This window comes from Pogoniulus pusillus, chromosome 3 (genome assembly GCF_015220805.1).
Source record: "Pogoniulus pusillus isolate bPogPus1 chromosome 3, bPogPus1.pri, whole genome shotgun sequence".
Classification (NCBI taxonomy): domain Eukaryota; kingdom Metazoa; phylum Chordata; class Aves; order Piciformes; family Lybiidae; genus Pogoniulus; species Pogoniulus pusillus.
In genome coordinates this window covers 46,128,628-46,145,275 of record NC_087266.1, presented here as the reverse complement: position 1 = coordinate 46,145,275, position 16,648 = coordinate 46,128,628, and the positions used below count along the sequence as shown (strand labels likewise).

The following is a 16,648-nucleotide window of genomic DNA, read 5'->3' as shown; positions in this document are numbered from 1 at the left end:
CAAACCTTTCAAACTCCACTCACACCACGACAGAAGGGACAACATGAAGGAATTTGTGTGAGCTAATGCAGAAGTCAAAGGGAGAATAGATGTGTTCCCAGAGAAAAGGCTCTAAGGTAGTATCAGTTTGTTATCTCAACCAGGGGAAGCAGGCATGAGAACAAAGCAAACAGTGAACTATCTTCATTGACATGTTTAATTTTTTCCCCTGGTAAAGGGCAGTACTCCACAGCACAGACAGTATGAAACCCTAAGGGCAACAAGGCTGGTGAGGGGCCTGGAGCACAAATCCTATGAGGAGAGGTTGAGGGAGCTGGGCCTGTTTAGCCTGGAGAAGAGGAGGCTCAGGGGTGATCTTATTACTGTCTACAACTACCTGAAGGGGCATTGTAGCCAGGTGGGGGGTGGTCTTTTCTCCCAGGCAACCAGCAATAGAACAAGGGGACACAGTCTCAAGTTGTGCCAGGGTAGGTATAGGCTGGATTTTAGGAAGAAGTTCTTCACAGAGAGAGTGATTGGCATTGGAATGGGCTGCCCAGGGAGGTGGTGGAGGCACCGTCCCTGGGGGTCTTCAAGCAAAGCCTGGATGAGGCACTTAGTGCCATGGTCTAGTTGACTGGATAGGGCTGGGTGCTAGGTTGGAGTGGATGATCTTGGAGGTCTCTTCCAACCTGGTTGATTCTATGATTCTATGATTCATTGCAACGATAACCTTCTTCTCTTTTTAATAGAGGATTGCTTCTTTGCTGTATAGATGGAAACCACACAAAAGGAGGAGTGGAAAGATCTCTTAGTTTTAACTAAGAAAAGGCCTCAAACAGTAATACTAGTAATGGATCAATCCACAATTCCAGTTAGAACAACATCTTGTCCACAGCTGATATCTCAGGAAATTGTATGAAGAGATGACAGCACAGAGTGTGACCTCTCCCCACATGTAGGACAGAAAGCTCAGGTGCTTCCAGAAGTAAATATGCTGACTTTAATGTTTTTTAATGGCATGCATGGAGTCCATAAAACTGCCCAAGATGGTTTTATGGATATGCAATTTCTTAATGTTTACAACTTCTTGTAACAGGCAGTTATGCAGCTTCAGCAATTACACCACAAACTCTCACCTTTTGTTCATCTTTGGCCAACACACTTCCTAGATTCATCAGTTATACCACAAACTCTCACCTTTTGTTCATCTTTGGCCAACACACTTCCTAGATTCATCAGTTATACCACAAACTCTCACCTTTTGTTCATCTTTGGCCAACACACTTCCTAGATTCATCAGTTATGCCACAAACTCTCACCTTTTGTTCATCTTTGGCCAACACACTTCCTAGATTCATCAATTATGCCACAAACTCTCACCTTTTGTTCATCTTTGGCCAACACACTTCCTAGATTCATCAATCACTTTCCACTCTGCCTGTTCACTTCAATTATGTTGAACTGTCCTCATTATGAGGGCTCCCTCATAATTATGTTCTGCACCCTATAAACCAAAACCACTGAACATCTTGAAGAATCCAAAGAAACACAAGTTGAACCTCTTAGTAAATCATGTATATTCACATTTGGGTTTACCTGTCTAACATTTTTGTGCTGGCTCGTTCTAACTTCTCCAAAATCTGAGGAAGTTGAGTGTCATCATCACAGGATCCTCCCCAGCCAAGGACACGAGCAAGGTCATTTCCAGTACCAAGGGGTAACACCCCTAACTGACACTGAAACACAACACAGGAGCAAAACTACTAGTGAAAACTACTAGAAGGAAAAGGTACAAACTATTACAAATGCTTGTTGTTTCAAGCAACAAATGCTAATTACACAGCTGCTGTCTAAAGACTGTAAATTGAATTGTGCAATTCTCCTCTTTCCACGTGTGAACATTTTCTTTAGCAGCAACTATGAGTCTGGCCCTTACATATGACAAAGAACCAATTCAAGGAAGAGCAAGCAAAATTAAGTCTAGTACAGTCAAGGGAAAGAAGCATGCACACTTGCCTGCTTGTGCAAGCTGAGCTTATCAATTTCTGACAAGACCCAACCCACACTTCCATCGCCGCCGCACACAAGAATCCTGAAGTTGTCGAACTTCTGAAACAACCGCAAGCTGCAGGGAAAAACACAGCCTGTTGGAGCCAGCTATGCCCATTAGTGAGAAAGCAATTATGCTCATTAGCAACTGTTAACAAGAAAATATGGTGCATGGCACCTTTATGTTCTTTCATTCATTGTTCTGGGGTATGTGGATACAACCATCTACTTACAAAAGAAACCTATCTGAATCTCACCTATTGCTGTGTGTTCCATTTATTCTGATATTTAGAATCAGAGAATCAATCAGGTTGGAAGAGACCTCCAAGATCAGCCACTCCAACCTAGCACCCAGCCCTAGCCACTCAACTAGACCATAGCACTAAGTGCCTCAGACAGGCTTTTCTTGAACATTTCCAGGGACGGGGACTCCACCACCTCCCTGGGCAGCCCATTCCAATGCCAATCACTCTCTCTGCCAACAACTTCCTCCTAACATCCAGCCTAGACTTCCCCTGGCACAACTTGAGACTGTGTCCCCTTGTTCTGTTGCTGCTTGCCTGGGAGAAGAGACCAACCCCCACCTGGCTACAACCTTCCTTCAGTTAAATAACATGTCAGACTTGACTTTAAAAAAAATCTCTTGATATTGTTTTCAGGATTTTATTAGTATTGTTGTAGTACTCTTATTAGGTTTCTTTTAACTATAACTAAGCTATGAAGTTGCAGTTGCTATGTGCTTCCCATTCAGCCAGAAGTACAAGGCACCACTGGGGATTTTTCACGACAACAGATTAAGACACAAGGACAGGATGGGCTCTACAGGACAGGCTTCTGCCAAAGCATGAATGACTAAATGCAAAGACCATTGAAAGCAATTACTACACATAAGGTGACCACAACTGTGTTAAGACAAATGAAAGTACTTCATATTGAGTCCTTCAAGCTGTACTCTGCTTATGTGTCCTATGGCACTTTCTCCTGTTCTCTTGTTCTCTCTTTTTAACACCCCTAGGATAGAACACTTGGTCGGTATAGAATCACAGAATCAATCAGGTTGGAAGAGACCTCCAAGATCATCCAGTCCAACCTAGCACCCAGCCCTAGCCAATCAACTAAAATGAGGACAAAAGAGACAGAACAAGCAGAAAGGTGAGACACAGATGAAGGAGGAATGAGATGTTAAGAAACAGCCAAGAGGTAAAAACAAGAGGGATTTAAACTTAAAAACCCAAAGAACTGGAAAGCATAAACTCTTAAAATAAGAAAAATAAAGATGTTTATTTTAATGCATGTTATTTTCCAGAATGTGTACCATCTCTAAAAAGCAATGTATTAAGATCACAGATTTACATTGTCTTCTGAAGAAAATCATGCAACTTGTATATGTTAGGCACATACCACTTCAGAATAAAAGATACAGATATTTAAGGGGCAAAAAAAAAGGTTGAATGTTGATACCAGAACAATTTCTCCTACCCTGAGAAAAGAGAAACCTCCCAGAAATACAGCTCTGCTTTTCAGATCAATTAGAAAAAGAAGGGGAAAAAAGTCAGCATGACCTGACAGAATAACTTGTAAGGACCTCTCTTAGGAAAGTGTTTGGGGAAAACACTTAAAAACAACCAATCTGACCTATGATTACTGTACAAAACCAAAGTGAGACTCGTGAACCATGCTGCTGCTAGTAACTAACATATGAAGCAAGAGAGTTTGCAAGCAGACAGATAGATTTTTCAGATGGTCCTCTCTCAGAAATTCTCTCCACTTCAAAAGAACCATTATTTATCTTTGTAATTACATGTACCAAATGTTGCCAAAATGAACTTTGAGCACATTCTGCTTATCAGGGTTAGCATATAAAGAATACTACAATGTAAAGAGTTAACACAGTATGTCCATAACAGAGTACTAGTTATAACAATTCACAGCTGCATTCTATTTGGATTGTTTGCCCACTGCTTGAACTGATTTTTTTGCACATTTGCTTTCTTTACACACTTACCATGAAAGCCTATTTCTGCAACTTTACGAATATAAGAATTGGTTTCAAGTTGCTGTAACTCATAATAAGCCTTTTAACCGCAATGCTCCATCTGGGTGGATGTGCATGAATTTAATCTTCATGAACGAGCAAAGATGCTTGAGCTGTGGCCACTGCTATGCCAAGTTCATCCCTACCTCTCAAATGATCAATCTTGAGTTTTAATAGAATGATGAATGGGTTTGTGTTCTCGCTCCATATTTCACTGAGATCATAGAATCAGCCAGGTTGGAAGAGACCTCCAAGATCATCCAGCCCAACCTAGCACCCAGCCCTAGCCATTCAACCAGACCATGGCATTAAGTGCCTCAGCCAGGCTTTGCTTGAACACCTCCAGGGATGGTGCCTCCACCACCTCCCTGGGCAGCCCATTCCAATGCCAATCACTCTCTCTGCCAACAACTTCCTCCTAACATCCAGCCTAGACCTACCCCGGCACAACTTGAGACTGTGTCCCCTTGTTCTATTGCTGGTTGCCTGGCAGAAGAGGCCACCCCCCATCTGGCTACAACCTCCCTTCAGGTAGCTGTAGACAGTAATAAGATCACCCCTGAGCCTCCTCTTCTCCAGGCTAAACACCCCCAGCTCCCTCAGCCTCTCCTCATAGGGTTTGTGTTCCAGGCCCTTCACCAGCCTTGCTGCCCTTCTCTGGACACCTTCCAGAACCTCAACATCTCTCTTGAATTGAGGGGTCCAGAACTGGACACAGTACTCAAGGTGTGGCCTGACCAGTGCTGAGATGCTCATTTCTTGACCATTGTGCCTAAATCACATTTTCAATGTAGTTTTCAGATGACAAAAGTTCTGCTGTACTTGCCCATCATCCCACTGCAGACTCCCCCACTGACATTTCTGTGCAGAATTTCAGAAGATGCAGAGTACAGTTGCAAAGTAACAAGAGTATCTGAATTACACATACAAAATGGAATAAAAGCAGTGAGGCAAGTGTGCATGAAAGCCCAGATTCAGGAAAGCATCTAAACATTTCTGATGTTTTGAACCTTAACAGTAACAGATGTCAAAGCTAGGCAAAAAGCCACACAACACTCAAGACTGATGGGTTTTGGTTCTGAGTTTTCAAGTGAGTTTTTCTAAAAAGAAAAATATTAGCCTACAATCTCTTCACCTACCAGAATTCAACCTGACATTCTGTTATCTCTTAGCTTTGAATTAGAAAGTTACAGCAGACATTGGTGATAGAGCAATGAGGAGACAACACAGCACTACACATCACACTAAATTCCCTTGCACAAAGGCACTGCTCAAGATTTTCAAGGTCATTACCCTAAGTGAGGTCCTCCATTCATTAAATCGAACACCTGAGCTGGATTTAAGGACTGTTTGAATCGCCGAAGAAACTTTACTCCCTGATTGTCTCCACTCTTTGAGTTAACAAAAACTAAAAGAGGACTGGCACAGGATGGCGGGCATGTGGCTTTCCAGAAACCTGTGAACATAGTCAGAAAGAATGAAATAAATAAGGCTTTCTAATATGAACAACACAAAAGGAAATCATGGGACAGTGGAAGAAAGGGATGAAGAACAAAAGGTGTACATTTTATAATGCACTATGTAAATGCTCAACTCAATGTTACTCCCGCAAGGAAAACAATAGTTCAAGATTTATTGGTTCATTTTAGTCTTTGCTGTATTTTTCAGTGCCCAGATTTAGTAAAATCCTGAAGACAATAACTTTATTTCCACAGTGAAGAGGTTTCTTAACCTTCTAGGCTACTTAATAACCAAAGATATATTTCAGTTACAAGTGTTTGGTTTTTAATCTGATTTTTTGTTAACCTTACTCAGTTGAACTGGATCCTCCGCCTCTGTATGAGCTTTCTAAGAGTCCACACAGATTTTAAGTTACTGTAATCAGTTGCTGCCAGATGAGACTTGTTTTCTTCAGACTGAAGCTACACTATTAATTGTAACAGAATCACTGAACAGTGGTGTAGCTGAAAGCTCACTGTAGTCACTGCAGGTCTTACCTAATTAAAGCAAGCTTTCTATAAGGCCCTTAGTAAGTAACACTAACGGATGCTGTTGTCACTAGCATGATCAGTTTATGGAAGTAGTAGTTTCTCAACAACACTTCAGAATCAGAAGTCACATATATATGTTTTGACATGCCTTTCAGACAGGATTAAAATGACCATCCTTGTTTCAGTGACTAAAAAAAAACCCTAAAGCTACAAAAAAAAAAGGCATTAAAGGATGCCAATTTAATTCTACATTATAAAAATGTCTATTTTTAAATGAGGTTTGATTAATTAATTTAAATGCCAAGGAAAAAAAATAGTTTCACATATGGGATAAGCTTCCTAGCATGAATAATAAATAGCAGCATGATGCTCTGGTCTAAGACACCACATGGCAAGTAACTAAGAGTGAACACAGACAGCACAAGCAATCACTAGCTTCATACAATAGATGCATTAAAATAGTGTTGAAGCTGTTAGCCTTCATTCTCCATCAACACAAACAATGGAATTAAAGCAGTTAAATTTCATGATACTTATTAAATCCACTCCCTGCCCTTAAGTGCAGTTTTCCACTGCTCACACATCTTTATGCAGAGCCAACTGAGACACTCCTATGATTCCATACTGAGTGGGAAATGCCAGGCAAGCATCAGCCCACTTCATCTCAGGACACTGGTCGTTTCCTTCAAAAGTTTCCAAGGGTGATAAATAAAACAGGAGATGATTTCTAGTGAGGGAACTTTCAAAACCCTTTTTAAGTTCATGTTGGTTAAAAAAGCTCTCAAAACCAACTCCACCAAAAATGACATTTCTCTCTAAATTCCACCTGCTCTGGGATTTTTGCCCCATTTAGTCAGACTGATATCACTGAGCACTGCAAGTCCAGAGCTACCAGTGAACACACTACCATGCAACGTACCATCAGAGTCTATACTGTTTAGTGCTGTTGGAGGTATGATGGATACCTTACACTGGCCAAGTGGACATTTACGAGGATATTGATCTTTACAGGCAGTGTGAACCTACAAAAGAAACAAAAAAATTATCTCCTTACAGTGCTGTTTTTTGATACAATATCTACAACAATGTAACATCTATGCCTAGGGGGAAGAGGAGCAATACAGCAAAATAAACACGCGAGTGTGCAACAACAAAGGCTTGTTACTCATTCCACAAAACATCACTTTCAAGTATTCCTTCTTCAGCTACCCCTGTAGCAGAAGTGATTTGCCCTTTTGGGGCTTACCTCCATCCACAAGAACAGGAGGATCAAGCTGCCAGCAGCTAGCATCTGTGCTGCAGGCAGCAGGCACATCGTGTTTGTGCAAAGCAATAGCTCTGTACATGCCTGGCACACTTGGCTGATCTGGAAGATGTATCTAAACTCAAGCTAGCACACCTACCAAGTCAGAACAAGAATCAGAGAATCAGAGAATCAACCAGGTTGGAAGAGACCTCCAAGATCAGCCAATCCAACCTAGCACTCAGCCCTAGCCACTCAACTAGACCATGGCACTAAGTGCCTCAGCCAGGCTTTTCTTGAACACCTCCAGGGTCAGTGCCTCCACCACCTCCCTGGGCAGCCCATTCCAATGCCAATCACTCTCTCTGACAACAACTTCCTCCTAACATCCAGCCTACACTTTCCCCAGCACAACTTGAGACTGTGTCCCCTTGTTCTATTGCTGGTTGCCTGGGAGAAGAGGCCACCCCCCACCTGGCTACAGTGTCCCTTCAGGTAGTTGTAGACAGCAATGAGCTCTGCCCTGAGCCTCCTCTTCTGCAGGCTGCACACCCCCAGCTCCCTCAGCCTCTCCTCATAGGGTTAAGGCAGGTCCTATACCCAATGCATTGCAGAGATTTCATGCTTAGTTACTGGAAAAACAGGCAAATGCAAAGGGTGCTGCACTTCACCTAAATTTTAAATCTCTGGATATGTCAATCATTTCCCACTGGCTACACACAGAGCCTTGGACATCTATATGCCAAAGTGCTAGCTTGAGCCTAGCTACAATGTTTTGGTGAGAAGAACTAGATTACAGGCTGTGAAAGGAAAACAATGGTGATGTCTACTTCACTCATAGGCTTGCTGAGATGTATAAAAACAAGAATCAAAACACAGATAAGGCACAACTTCTGCCGGGGAACTCTGAGCTGCATCTCTTTCAAACCTCACCCTCCGTTTCTCTGACTTATCCACTTTGCTTCCTAACCCCCTGGCCAAACCTCCATTCTTCTTGGGACTGGGGTAAGGTTGAGAGGGGTAGGGGGAAGGTGAAGGGGTGGTTGGGAGCCCCTCCTGGGGACTCAGGTTTCTGGGAGGGCTGTTGTGTTTCTGTATTACCTTTTACCTTGTCTATGTCTGTCTATAACTGTATATACTGTAAATATCTGCTTGTATATTGTGCTAAGCTGTACCTAGTAAGCTTTCATTCAATTTCCAGAGCCAGCTGAGTCTAGTCTGGGTGATATCCAAAGTGTGATGGGGCAGGGAACACCCAAACCATCACTGCCAAAAGCTTTCACAATAAAAACCTGCTTTTTTACTTCTACACTCTATTATGTGAAACTTGTGTTTTCAGACAAGCGAAAAAAAATGAAGAGAAAACTGCATTTTGGGGAAAGAGCAATGGCAAGGTATAGAATTTTAGTCAGGAACCTACAGAGTTTCCTGAAGAAGAAAACTTCAAGATTTTCTAGTAATAAAAACATGACTATGGTAACATTAATAATACTACTAAAATATTACTATAGCAGGATCTAAAATAAAAGAGATGAGACAATAACACACAATTATCAGATGTATGGGACAAGCATCTGAGCAGTTAGGGGAAGGTAGATTAAACAAACTGGACAGCCACATCTATTAAAAATAAGCAGCATCTGTGGGTGGATTAAATGAACATTAGAGAGACCTGAGTTTGCCCAGGCTGCCTGCTCCTGCTTAACCCAAAAGCATGGTTGTGAAATGACAGAAGAAAAAACAGCAAGCAATAAGGCTGGCAAAATCCTAGATACTTGGACATGGTTCATTGTACCTACCATAGCTTTACACCAAAGGCACTTCCAATCTTGCAGGCGTAAAACACTGCCACAAGTCTTGTCGCAGACGGCGCATTTGGCACTGACGGGCAGATTACCTTCTAACCACTGGTGGGGCATAGCTATCTGTGAAGAAGTAGTCATACCAGAAATTAGAGGCTTTTGTCTCTCAAACTAAACTATTTGCCATGGCTCTACCTTTGCATCAGAGAAGCAAGTATGACTGACCAGGATAAGTGTTGCTGATGCTCCCAAGACGACAGCTATGAATGTTGACTATGGCAGAGTTGTATATGCTAGCCAGAAGATGTGACAGCTAGAGAAGGGAGGCACATCTCATTCAACTACTGATGGTAGCAACTAACCACACAAAAATGGGTCAGTTAAATCTAGAGACTCCATAATACAAATAAGAACCCTTTCATTCGATGTTGACTATGTGACATGTGCCAATTAAAATAACTCTAATTCGGGAGAATGCACAGGGCAGCAGCCTCCATGGCTTTTCATAACCCCTCCAGGTCTGTAAAGTAGTCTCTAAATGCAGTGCAAAGCTTTATTCAGTGCTCTCTTTGTTCCATTAAGACCATGGGCAACTCAAGACATTCATAGGTGAGCAACTTATTACTAACATTCAAGGAAGAACTTCCACATCAGCAGCACACAGCTAATTGTGTTTGGAAAAATAACACATCTAATATAAAAAACCTCTGAAAAGCCTTTGTCATTTCTCATGCTAATTTTAAAATTCCTGCTTTCATCAGGAAAAAAAAACCCTCCCACACATCAGTGAATTCCAAACAGGCCTCCTGGGCAATAGCTATCAGTAACGAGGACACAAGTTGTCAGAAGAGCACAGTAACAGCAGAAAATATCACCTTTGCTTAAAAGCAGCAGGAACTTCTGGAAACAATTCTCCCGCTTCAGATTTTCTCTGCATGTGGCCTTTAAAAACTTGTAACATGGCTGCCATTGAGTGCCTGCAGATACTGAACTTGTCTTGTGAGAAAGCAATATAACTTTTGCTCTGAACAGTACATCACTCTTTGAAAAGCATTCAGGAATAGAGCCACCTACCATTAACTGACATGGGCCACATGGCAATATTTCTATGCTTAGCCTTTTTCCTGCTTTCTTTTCCCCCACAGAGAAACAGCAGGTTTGGAAAACACTGTAAGCATGAATAGAACTTACACCATCTTCATCTTCAATGATATCTTTTCCAATTGAGGCTAAGGTAGTCCATTTGCAGTTATTCGTTGCTCGGACAGCGCATCTTTTGTGGGCTTTAAACTTACACACTGCAAGGCACACAAACATGCATACTGTGTTAGGGGTTATGTTTCAGTCATACACACCTTGGAAAAAGAAAATTAAACACAGCTATTCCATAAAAAGCCAAGTACATGTCACTTAGTGTCAAACACATGACAAACCAACTGTCAAACACATGACGAACCAACTGAAAGAAAACCCGAAATCAGTTCAGAATTGCTCAAGCTTTAACTGTCTAAATTGGGTTTAACAGTTTAGCTGCAGCCTACTTTAAATGTGTCCTCAAATCTGAATCAGTCCTCATTTTTCCCAGATGCAATCCAAGGCACTAAGGTACAAATACATTTTAAACAGTGCTTTTGCCTTTTCTATTCCTCCAGGGACACAATTGAGACGTATGGCTTTAATTTGCAAGAGGTGATGCTTCAGAGAATTATTTTGCTTCAGGAGCTCTGATTCTTTGCTTAAATGATCCCTCTGGGGCACCACATCATGCTTTTTTTTTTTTCAGGAACTGAGAAAAGTGAAGGGTTAGGTGATGATACAAGTATTCAGGATACTGGTGCTTACAGTATTTTCCATACATTAACTGTGGAGGAGTTTTGACTTCTCACTGGGTTCTTTATTAAACATCTACTAATTGGAATACTCAATACAAGTGTGTAGTGCAGGCAGACTTTTTGACAATCTATTTGTATTTTGTTCAACTCAATTAATATGACTAGTTAATGATGTGATATTAGGCTAAAAAGACTGACACACCCAACTGTGGGTAATTCTCTTACTGGAAGTGCATGACATCATTCTGTTTAGAGTGCATTATAGAAATTATTTTGGCAAAGGCCATTAAAGGTTTATGAGAAGTAGCCAGCAGACCAGAAGTAGTAGTCTCTTTTCAAACAAGTATTTGACAGGAAGCTTGCCTACCATTAAAAAACATTAAGCCACGGTACAAAAGGTCTTAGGAATCACAGATTTCTCGTTTTAGTTCCACTGATCCATTGCCAGATCAATTTAAAAATAGAGCTGACACTATGTAAGCAACACTGGAGTTTGAGAGCAGTCCTCACTGTTCTAGAAGATGCATGAAAGCATGTGCTTAGCTCAAAGAGAAGGAAACACAAAAAGCAATGTTGTTGCTTTTATAGTAACACTCCCCATGTCATTCTGAAAGGCAGCACTCAGATCCAAAGTGTGCAAGCATCCCATATTCCTCAACTACCAGGCTACACGAGCATTTTCAGAACAGCTCAGCATCACAGTGTGTGGTTGCCAATCTAAGCTGGATCCAAGCATTTGAAGAACTCATCCCTCACAAAAGTACAGAAACAAAGACTGCTTTTTGAAGTGATGAGCCTTGAGTGGATATGGAGAAGATATGACACTGAATTCTGCTTCCTAGTCGTAAACGACATGCCACACCAGTCAAAATACAACAAATCAAGCATGAGAGGCAACAGGAAATACCAAATCATAGAATCATAGAACCAACCAGGTTGGAAGAGACCTCCAAGATCATCCAGTCCAACCTAGCACCCAGCCCTAGCCACTCAACTAGACCATGGCACTAAGTGCCTCAGACAGGCTTTGCTTGAAGACCTCAAGGGATGGTGACTCCACCACCTCCCTGGGCAGCCCATTCCAATGCCAATCACTCTCTCTGCCAACAACTTCCTCCTAACATCCAGCCTAGACTTCCCCCGGCACAACTTGAGACTGTGTCCCCTTGTTCTGTTGCTGCTTGCCTGGGAGAAGAGACCAACCCCCACCTGGCTACAACCTCCCTTCAGGTACTTGTAGACAGCAATGAGGTCTGCCCTGAGCTTCCTCTTCTCCAGGCTAAACAACCCCAGCATAACAAAGTAAGTGAATTGTCAAATTTTATTGAGAGATCATTCAAGTAGACCTCAGGACCCTGCTCTTTCAGAAGGCAAAGACAAATTCAAGCCCACAATCTGAAATGCTGCAGAGAGTCAAACCACGGGTGGCAAGAGACAGCCAAAGTTTGCTTTGATAGTATAGCATGTGACTTCACACATTTCAGACCACACTTTCTGTAGGTCACCCCTTGGCAACTCCAATATCATCAAACAACAGGTTTTTGTTACTCTGAGCATCAAACATTACCAACAACGATGAACTTAAGACATGAAGGCAATTTTCAAGCAAAACATGTACCAGTACAGAACATACAGAAACGAAATAGGTAGGTACAGGTAGAGAAAGGAAATTTTAAATCAAATCTCAAGCTTAGTTAACTCTACTCTCTAATTTCTTCTGTCTCAGATGACACTGCAACCCACCTCATTTATGCAGTCTGATACCTGAAATATTTTGGAATGTTTCATAATGGGAGACATCAATTACCATTTTTTACCAATGAATTTTAGAAGTTGAGAAAAAGGAGGAAGTAGCTAAACCAAATCCAGAATATTTGTGCCAGTTATGTTAAATTTTAATTTCCTGTGGAAATGTTTCTGGTTGGAACATGAAGATCTCTCAAAAAGCCAACCAAGAAAAACACTTCATTAGCAATCAGTTGTCACAGTGGTACCAACATCTGCTGTCAGACAGAGCAATTAAATTTAGAGCTATTATTATCTATAATGAAGAGAAGTCAACATTATTGAATGTTAGCATGGGATGTTTTGCACTGAAAATATCACCTTAGTTATAGAGCACTTCTGTCTTGAAGTCAACATTATTGAATGTTAGCATGGGATGTTTTGCACTGAAAATATTCACCTTAGTTATAGAGCACTTCTGTCTTGAAGTCAACATTATTGAATGTTAGCATGGGATGTTTTGCACTGAAAATATTCACCTTAGTTATAGAGCACTTCTGTCTTGAAGTCAGCATTATTGAATGTTAGCATGGGATGTTTTACACTGAAAATATTCACCTTAGTTATAGAGCACTTCTGTCTTGAAGTCAGCATTATTGAATGTTAGCATGGGATGTTTTGCACTGAAAATATCACCTTAGTTATAGAGCACTTCTGTCTTGAAGTCAGCATTATTGAATGTTAGCATAGGATGTTTTGCACTGAAAATATTCACCTTAGTTATAGAGCACTTCTGTCTTGAAGTCAGCATCACTGAATGTTAGCATGGGATGTTTTGCACTGAAAATATTCACTTTTGTTATAGAGCACTTCTGTCTTGAAGTCAACATTACTGAATGTTAGCATGGGATGTTTTGCACTGAAAAGATCACCTTAGTTATAGAGCAATTCTGTCTTGAAGCCAACATCACTGAATGTTAGCATAGGATGTTTTGCACTGAAAATATTCACCTTAGTTATAGAGCACTTCTGTTTGGAAGCCAACATTATTGAATGTTAGCATGGGATGTTTTGCACTGAAAATATTCACCTTAGTTATAGAGCACTTCTGTCTTAAAGTCAGCATTACTGAATGTTAGCATGGGATGTTTTGCACTGAAAATATCACCTTAGTTATAGAGCACTTCTGTTTGGAAGCCAACATTATTGAATGTTAGCATGGGATGTTTTGCACTGAAAATATTCACCTTAGTTATAGAGCACTTCTGTCTTGAATTGAGCATTATTGAATGTTAGCATGGGATGTTTTGCACTGAAAATATTCACCTTTGCTATAGAGCACTTCTGTTTGGAAGGCCTTTTATTCAAACCACCCATTAATTAATTCAACTACATTAGCAAGACACTCAGTTCTTCTCCATCCTAAACTTACCACTCTGCCACTTACTTTATAAGCTTTCTATTCTGTGTTCTTCAAATAAGAACTGGCTCAGACTGCTCTTTTCCAACTCCAAAGGCTAAAGCCGAAGTTTTGAAACTGCTCTGTAAATTCCTGATCTGGTCTAAGTTGTCAAGACAGAAGGATTTCTCTTCAGGTATTCCAAGAAACCTGCTGTTATGTCTCCAAAACCATCACATGACAGATGGACAAGTCATAGCAAAAACAGTGACTCACAAGAAAACAGCAATTTTGCTACAATTTCAAGCATGTCTATGTTACAAAAGCTGAAGTTCAGCACTTCCTTGGTAGTTTTCACTTTATTCACCCAAATAAACAACTCTAAGGTAATTTAATATTACAGAATGCTAAATAGGATACTTATAAAGTACTACTAAGTTACTTTGCAAGACACCTTCCATATGCCAGGGTAAAGTCTTCATTCTGTGATCATACATCTTTTGAGAATAGGATGCTCATTCACTGCATGCAGTGGATGTTTCTTCCCATGTAGCTTTGCTGTGCTCTGGTTCATAACAATTTTCAAGAGATATTTGCCCTATTTGCTAAAAAATGATAAAACACTGCATTTTACACACCAATATTCATTTCTTCCTGCCCTTTAAAAAATATTATTATGCTACTACAATTAAGACTTATTTTTTTTCCCTTTCAACACAGTATATCTTCAGAGTATATCACAGACTTTATAACAGCTTCCACTGATTTTTACTTTTATAGGAAACTCAGCATTTCTGCAACACAGCTCCCAGGTTATAAAGCAACAAGAGACTACTGATGTGCTTAAAAGGTCTTACTTAAGTGATTTCTCCAGGACTGAAGAGTGGCACAGTGTGATACAAAGCCACAGAACACAATGACCTCTTTAACAATGAACCTCTCTTCTTGACCACTTTATTCCCCAGTCACTCTTCAGCCTGTGCAAAAAAATGTGGCAAAAAATTCTGGAAACAATGAGTACCCAGGCAATGCATGTACAACACCCTGGGCAGTGGGTAAGAACAAGTGTGTTTTGAGAGTTCAAAAAAAACCCCAATCATAATTAAAACAGGCCAAGAGTATACAAACTGCATTTGCAGAGGCAATGCCTGTATTTTCTGACTGCTTGACTTCACAATACTAAAGTGTTTTTCCAAAGCCATTTGTTTGTGCAATTCATGGCAGGAGAAAGCATCTCATTTAAACTGCAACCTTCGGCTTATCATGTATATTTTATATCCAACAACTAAGATTGACTCATGATAATGAAAAAACTACGTGAAGAAATACATGTTTGAGAGTAGCCATAAAGGCAGTGTTCCACTGACAATGACTTGGATAAAAAGATGGTATTAATAAAGAGTAATTAAGGCTAGAGTTTGACAGAGTTTTTGTAGATAATGATCTCTAGTAGTTGTTCAGGTTTCCTTGCCTAAACATTCTATACACCCTCCTTATCTGACAGCTTCTTAGGCTTGCATGTAGCAAGCTAAGCGCATCTCCTTTTATGATCAGGTTCCTACCTGGTGAATGTGGGGCAGGCTGTATCTACCTGGACTTCAGCAAAGCCTTTGACACTGTCTGCCACGAGAAGCTCCTAGCCAAGCTGGCAGCTCATGGCTTGGACAGATTCAACTGGCTGGATGGCAGAGCCCAGAGAGTGGTGGTGAATGGTGCCATATCCAGTTGGCAGCTGGCACTAATGGTGTGCCCCAAGGATCAGTGCTGGGCACAGTCCTGTTCAACATCTTTATTGGTGATCTGGATGAGGGCATTGAGTCCAGCATCAGTAAGTTTGCAGATGACACCAAGCTAGGAGCAGGTGTGGAGCTGTTGGAAGGTAGGAGAGCCCTGCAGAGGGATATAGACAGGCTGCATGGGTGGGCAGAGGCCAATGGGATGAGACTGAATAAGGCCAAGGGCAGGGGTCTGCACTTTGGCCACAATAACCCCAAGCAGTGCTACAGGCTGGGGACTGAGTGGCTGGAAAGCAGACAGGAGGAAAGGGACCTGGGGGTACTGGTGGATAGTAGGCTGAAGATGAGGCAGCAGTGTGCCCAGGTGGCCAAGAGAGCCAATGGCATCCTGGCCTGGGTCAGGAACAGTGTGGCCAGCAGGACAAGGGAGGTTATTCTGCCCCTGTACTCAGCACTGGTCAGGCCACACCTTGAGTGCTGTGTCCAGTTCTGGGCTCCTCAATTCAAGAGAGGTGTTGAGGTGCTGGAAGGTGTCCAGAGAAGGGCAACAAAGCTGGTGAGGGGCCTGGAACACAAAGCCTATGAGGAGAGGCTGAGGGAGCTGGGCCTGTTTAGCCTGGAGAAGAGGAGGCTCAGGGGGGACCTCATTGCTATCTACAACTACCTGAAGGGAGGCTGTAGCCAGGTGGGGGTTGGCCTCTTCTCCCAGGCAACCAGCAATAGAACAAGGGGACACAGTCTCAAGTTGTGCCAGGGGAAGTCTAGGCTGGATGTTAGGAGGAAGTTGTTGGCAGAGAGAGTGATTGGCATTGGAATGGGCTGCCCAGGGAGGTGGTGGAGTCACCATCCCTGGA

The 16,648-nt window shown here is 41.6% G+C and overlaps 1 protein-coding gene across 6 annotated transcripts in view; it reads right to left on the bottom strand.

Annotated features, from left to right (window-relative positions):
* The window catches only part of DGKH (diacylglycerol kinase eta), a 178,616-nt gene that overhangs the window by 44,737 nt on the left and 117,231 nt on the right, over nucleotides 1-16,648 (bottom strand). For all 6 annotated transcript variants that reach the window (XM_064174711.1, XM_064174729.1, XM_064174731.1 and 3 more), the window contains 6 exons: nucleotides 10,294-10,400; nucleotides 9,100-9,225; nucleotides 6,977-7,079; nucleotides 5,360-5,522; nucleotides 1,999-2,107; nucleotides 1,579-1,718 (listed from right to left, as the gene is read on the bottom strand). In XM_064174711.1, the coding sequence (XP_064030781.1) occupies nucleotides 1,579-1,718; nucleotides 1,999-2,107; nucleotides 5,360-5,522; nucleotides 6,977-7,079; nucleotides 9,100-9,225; nucleotides 10,294-10,400 (748 nt within the window). The remainder of the gene's footprint in view (nucleotides 1-1,578; nucleotides 1,719-1,998; nucleotides 2,108-5,359; nucleotides 5,523-6,976; nucleotides 7,080-9,099; nucleotides 9,226-10,293; nucleotides 10,401-16,648) is intronic.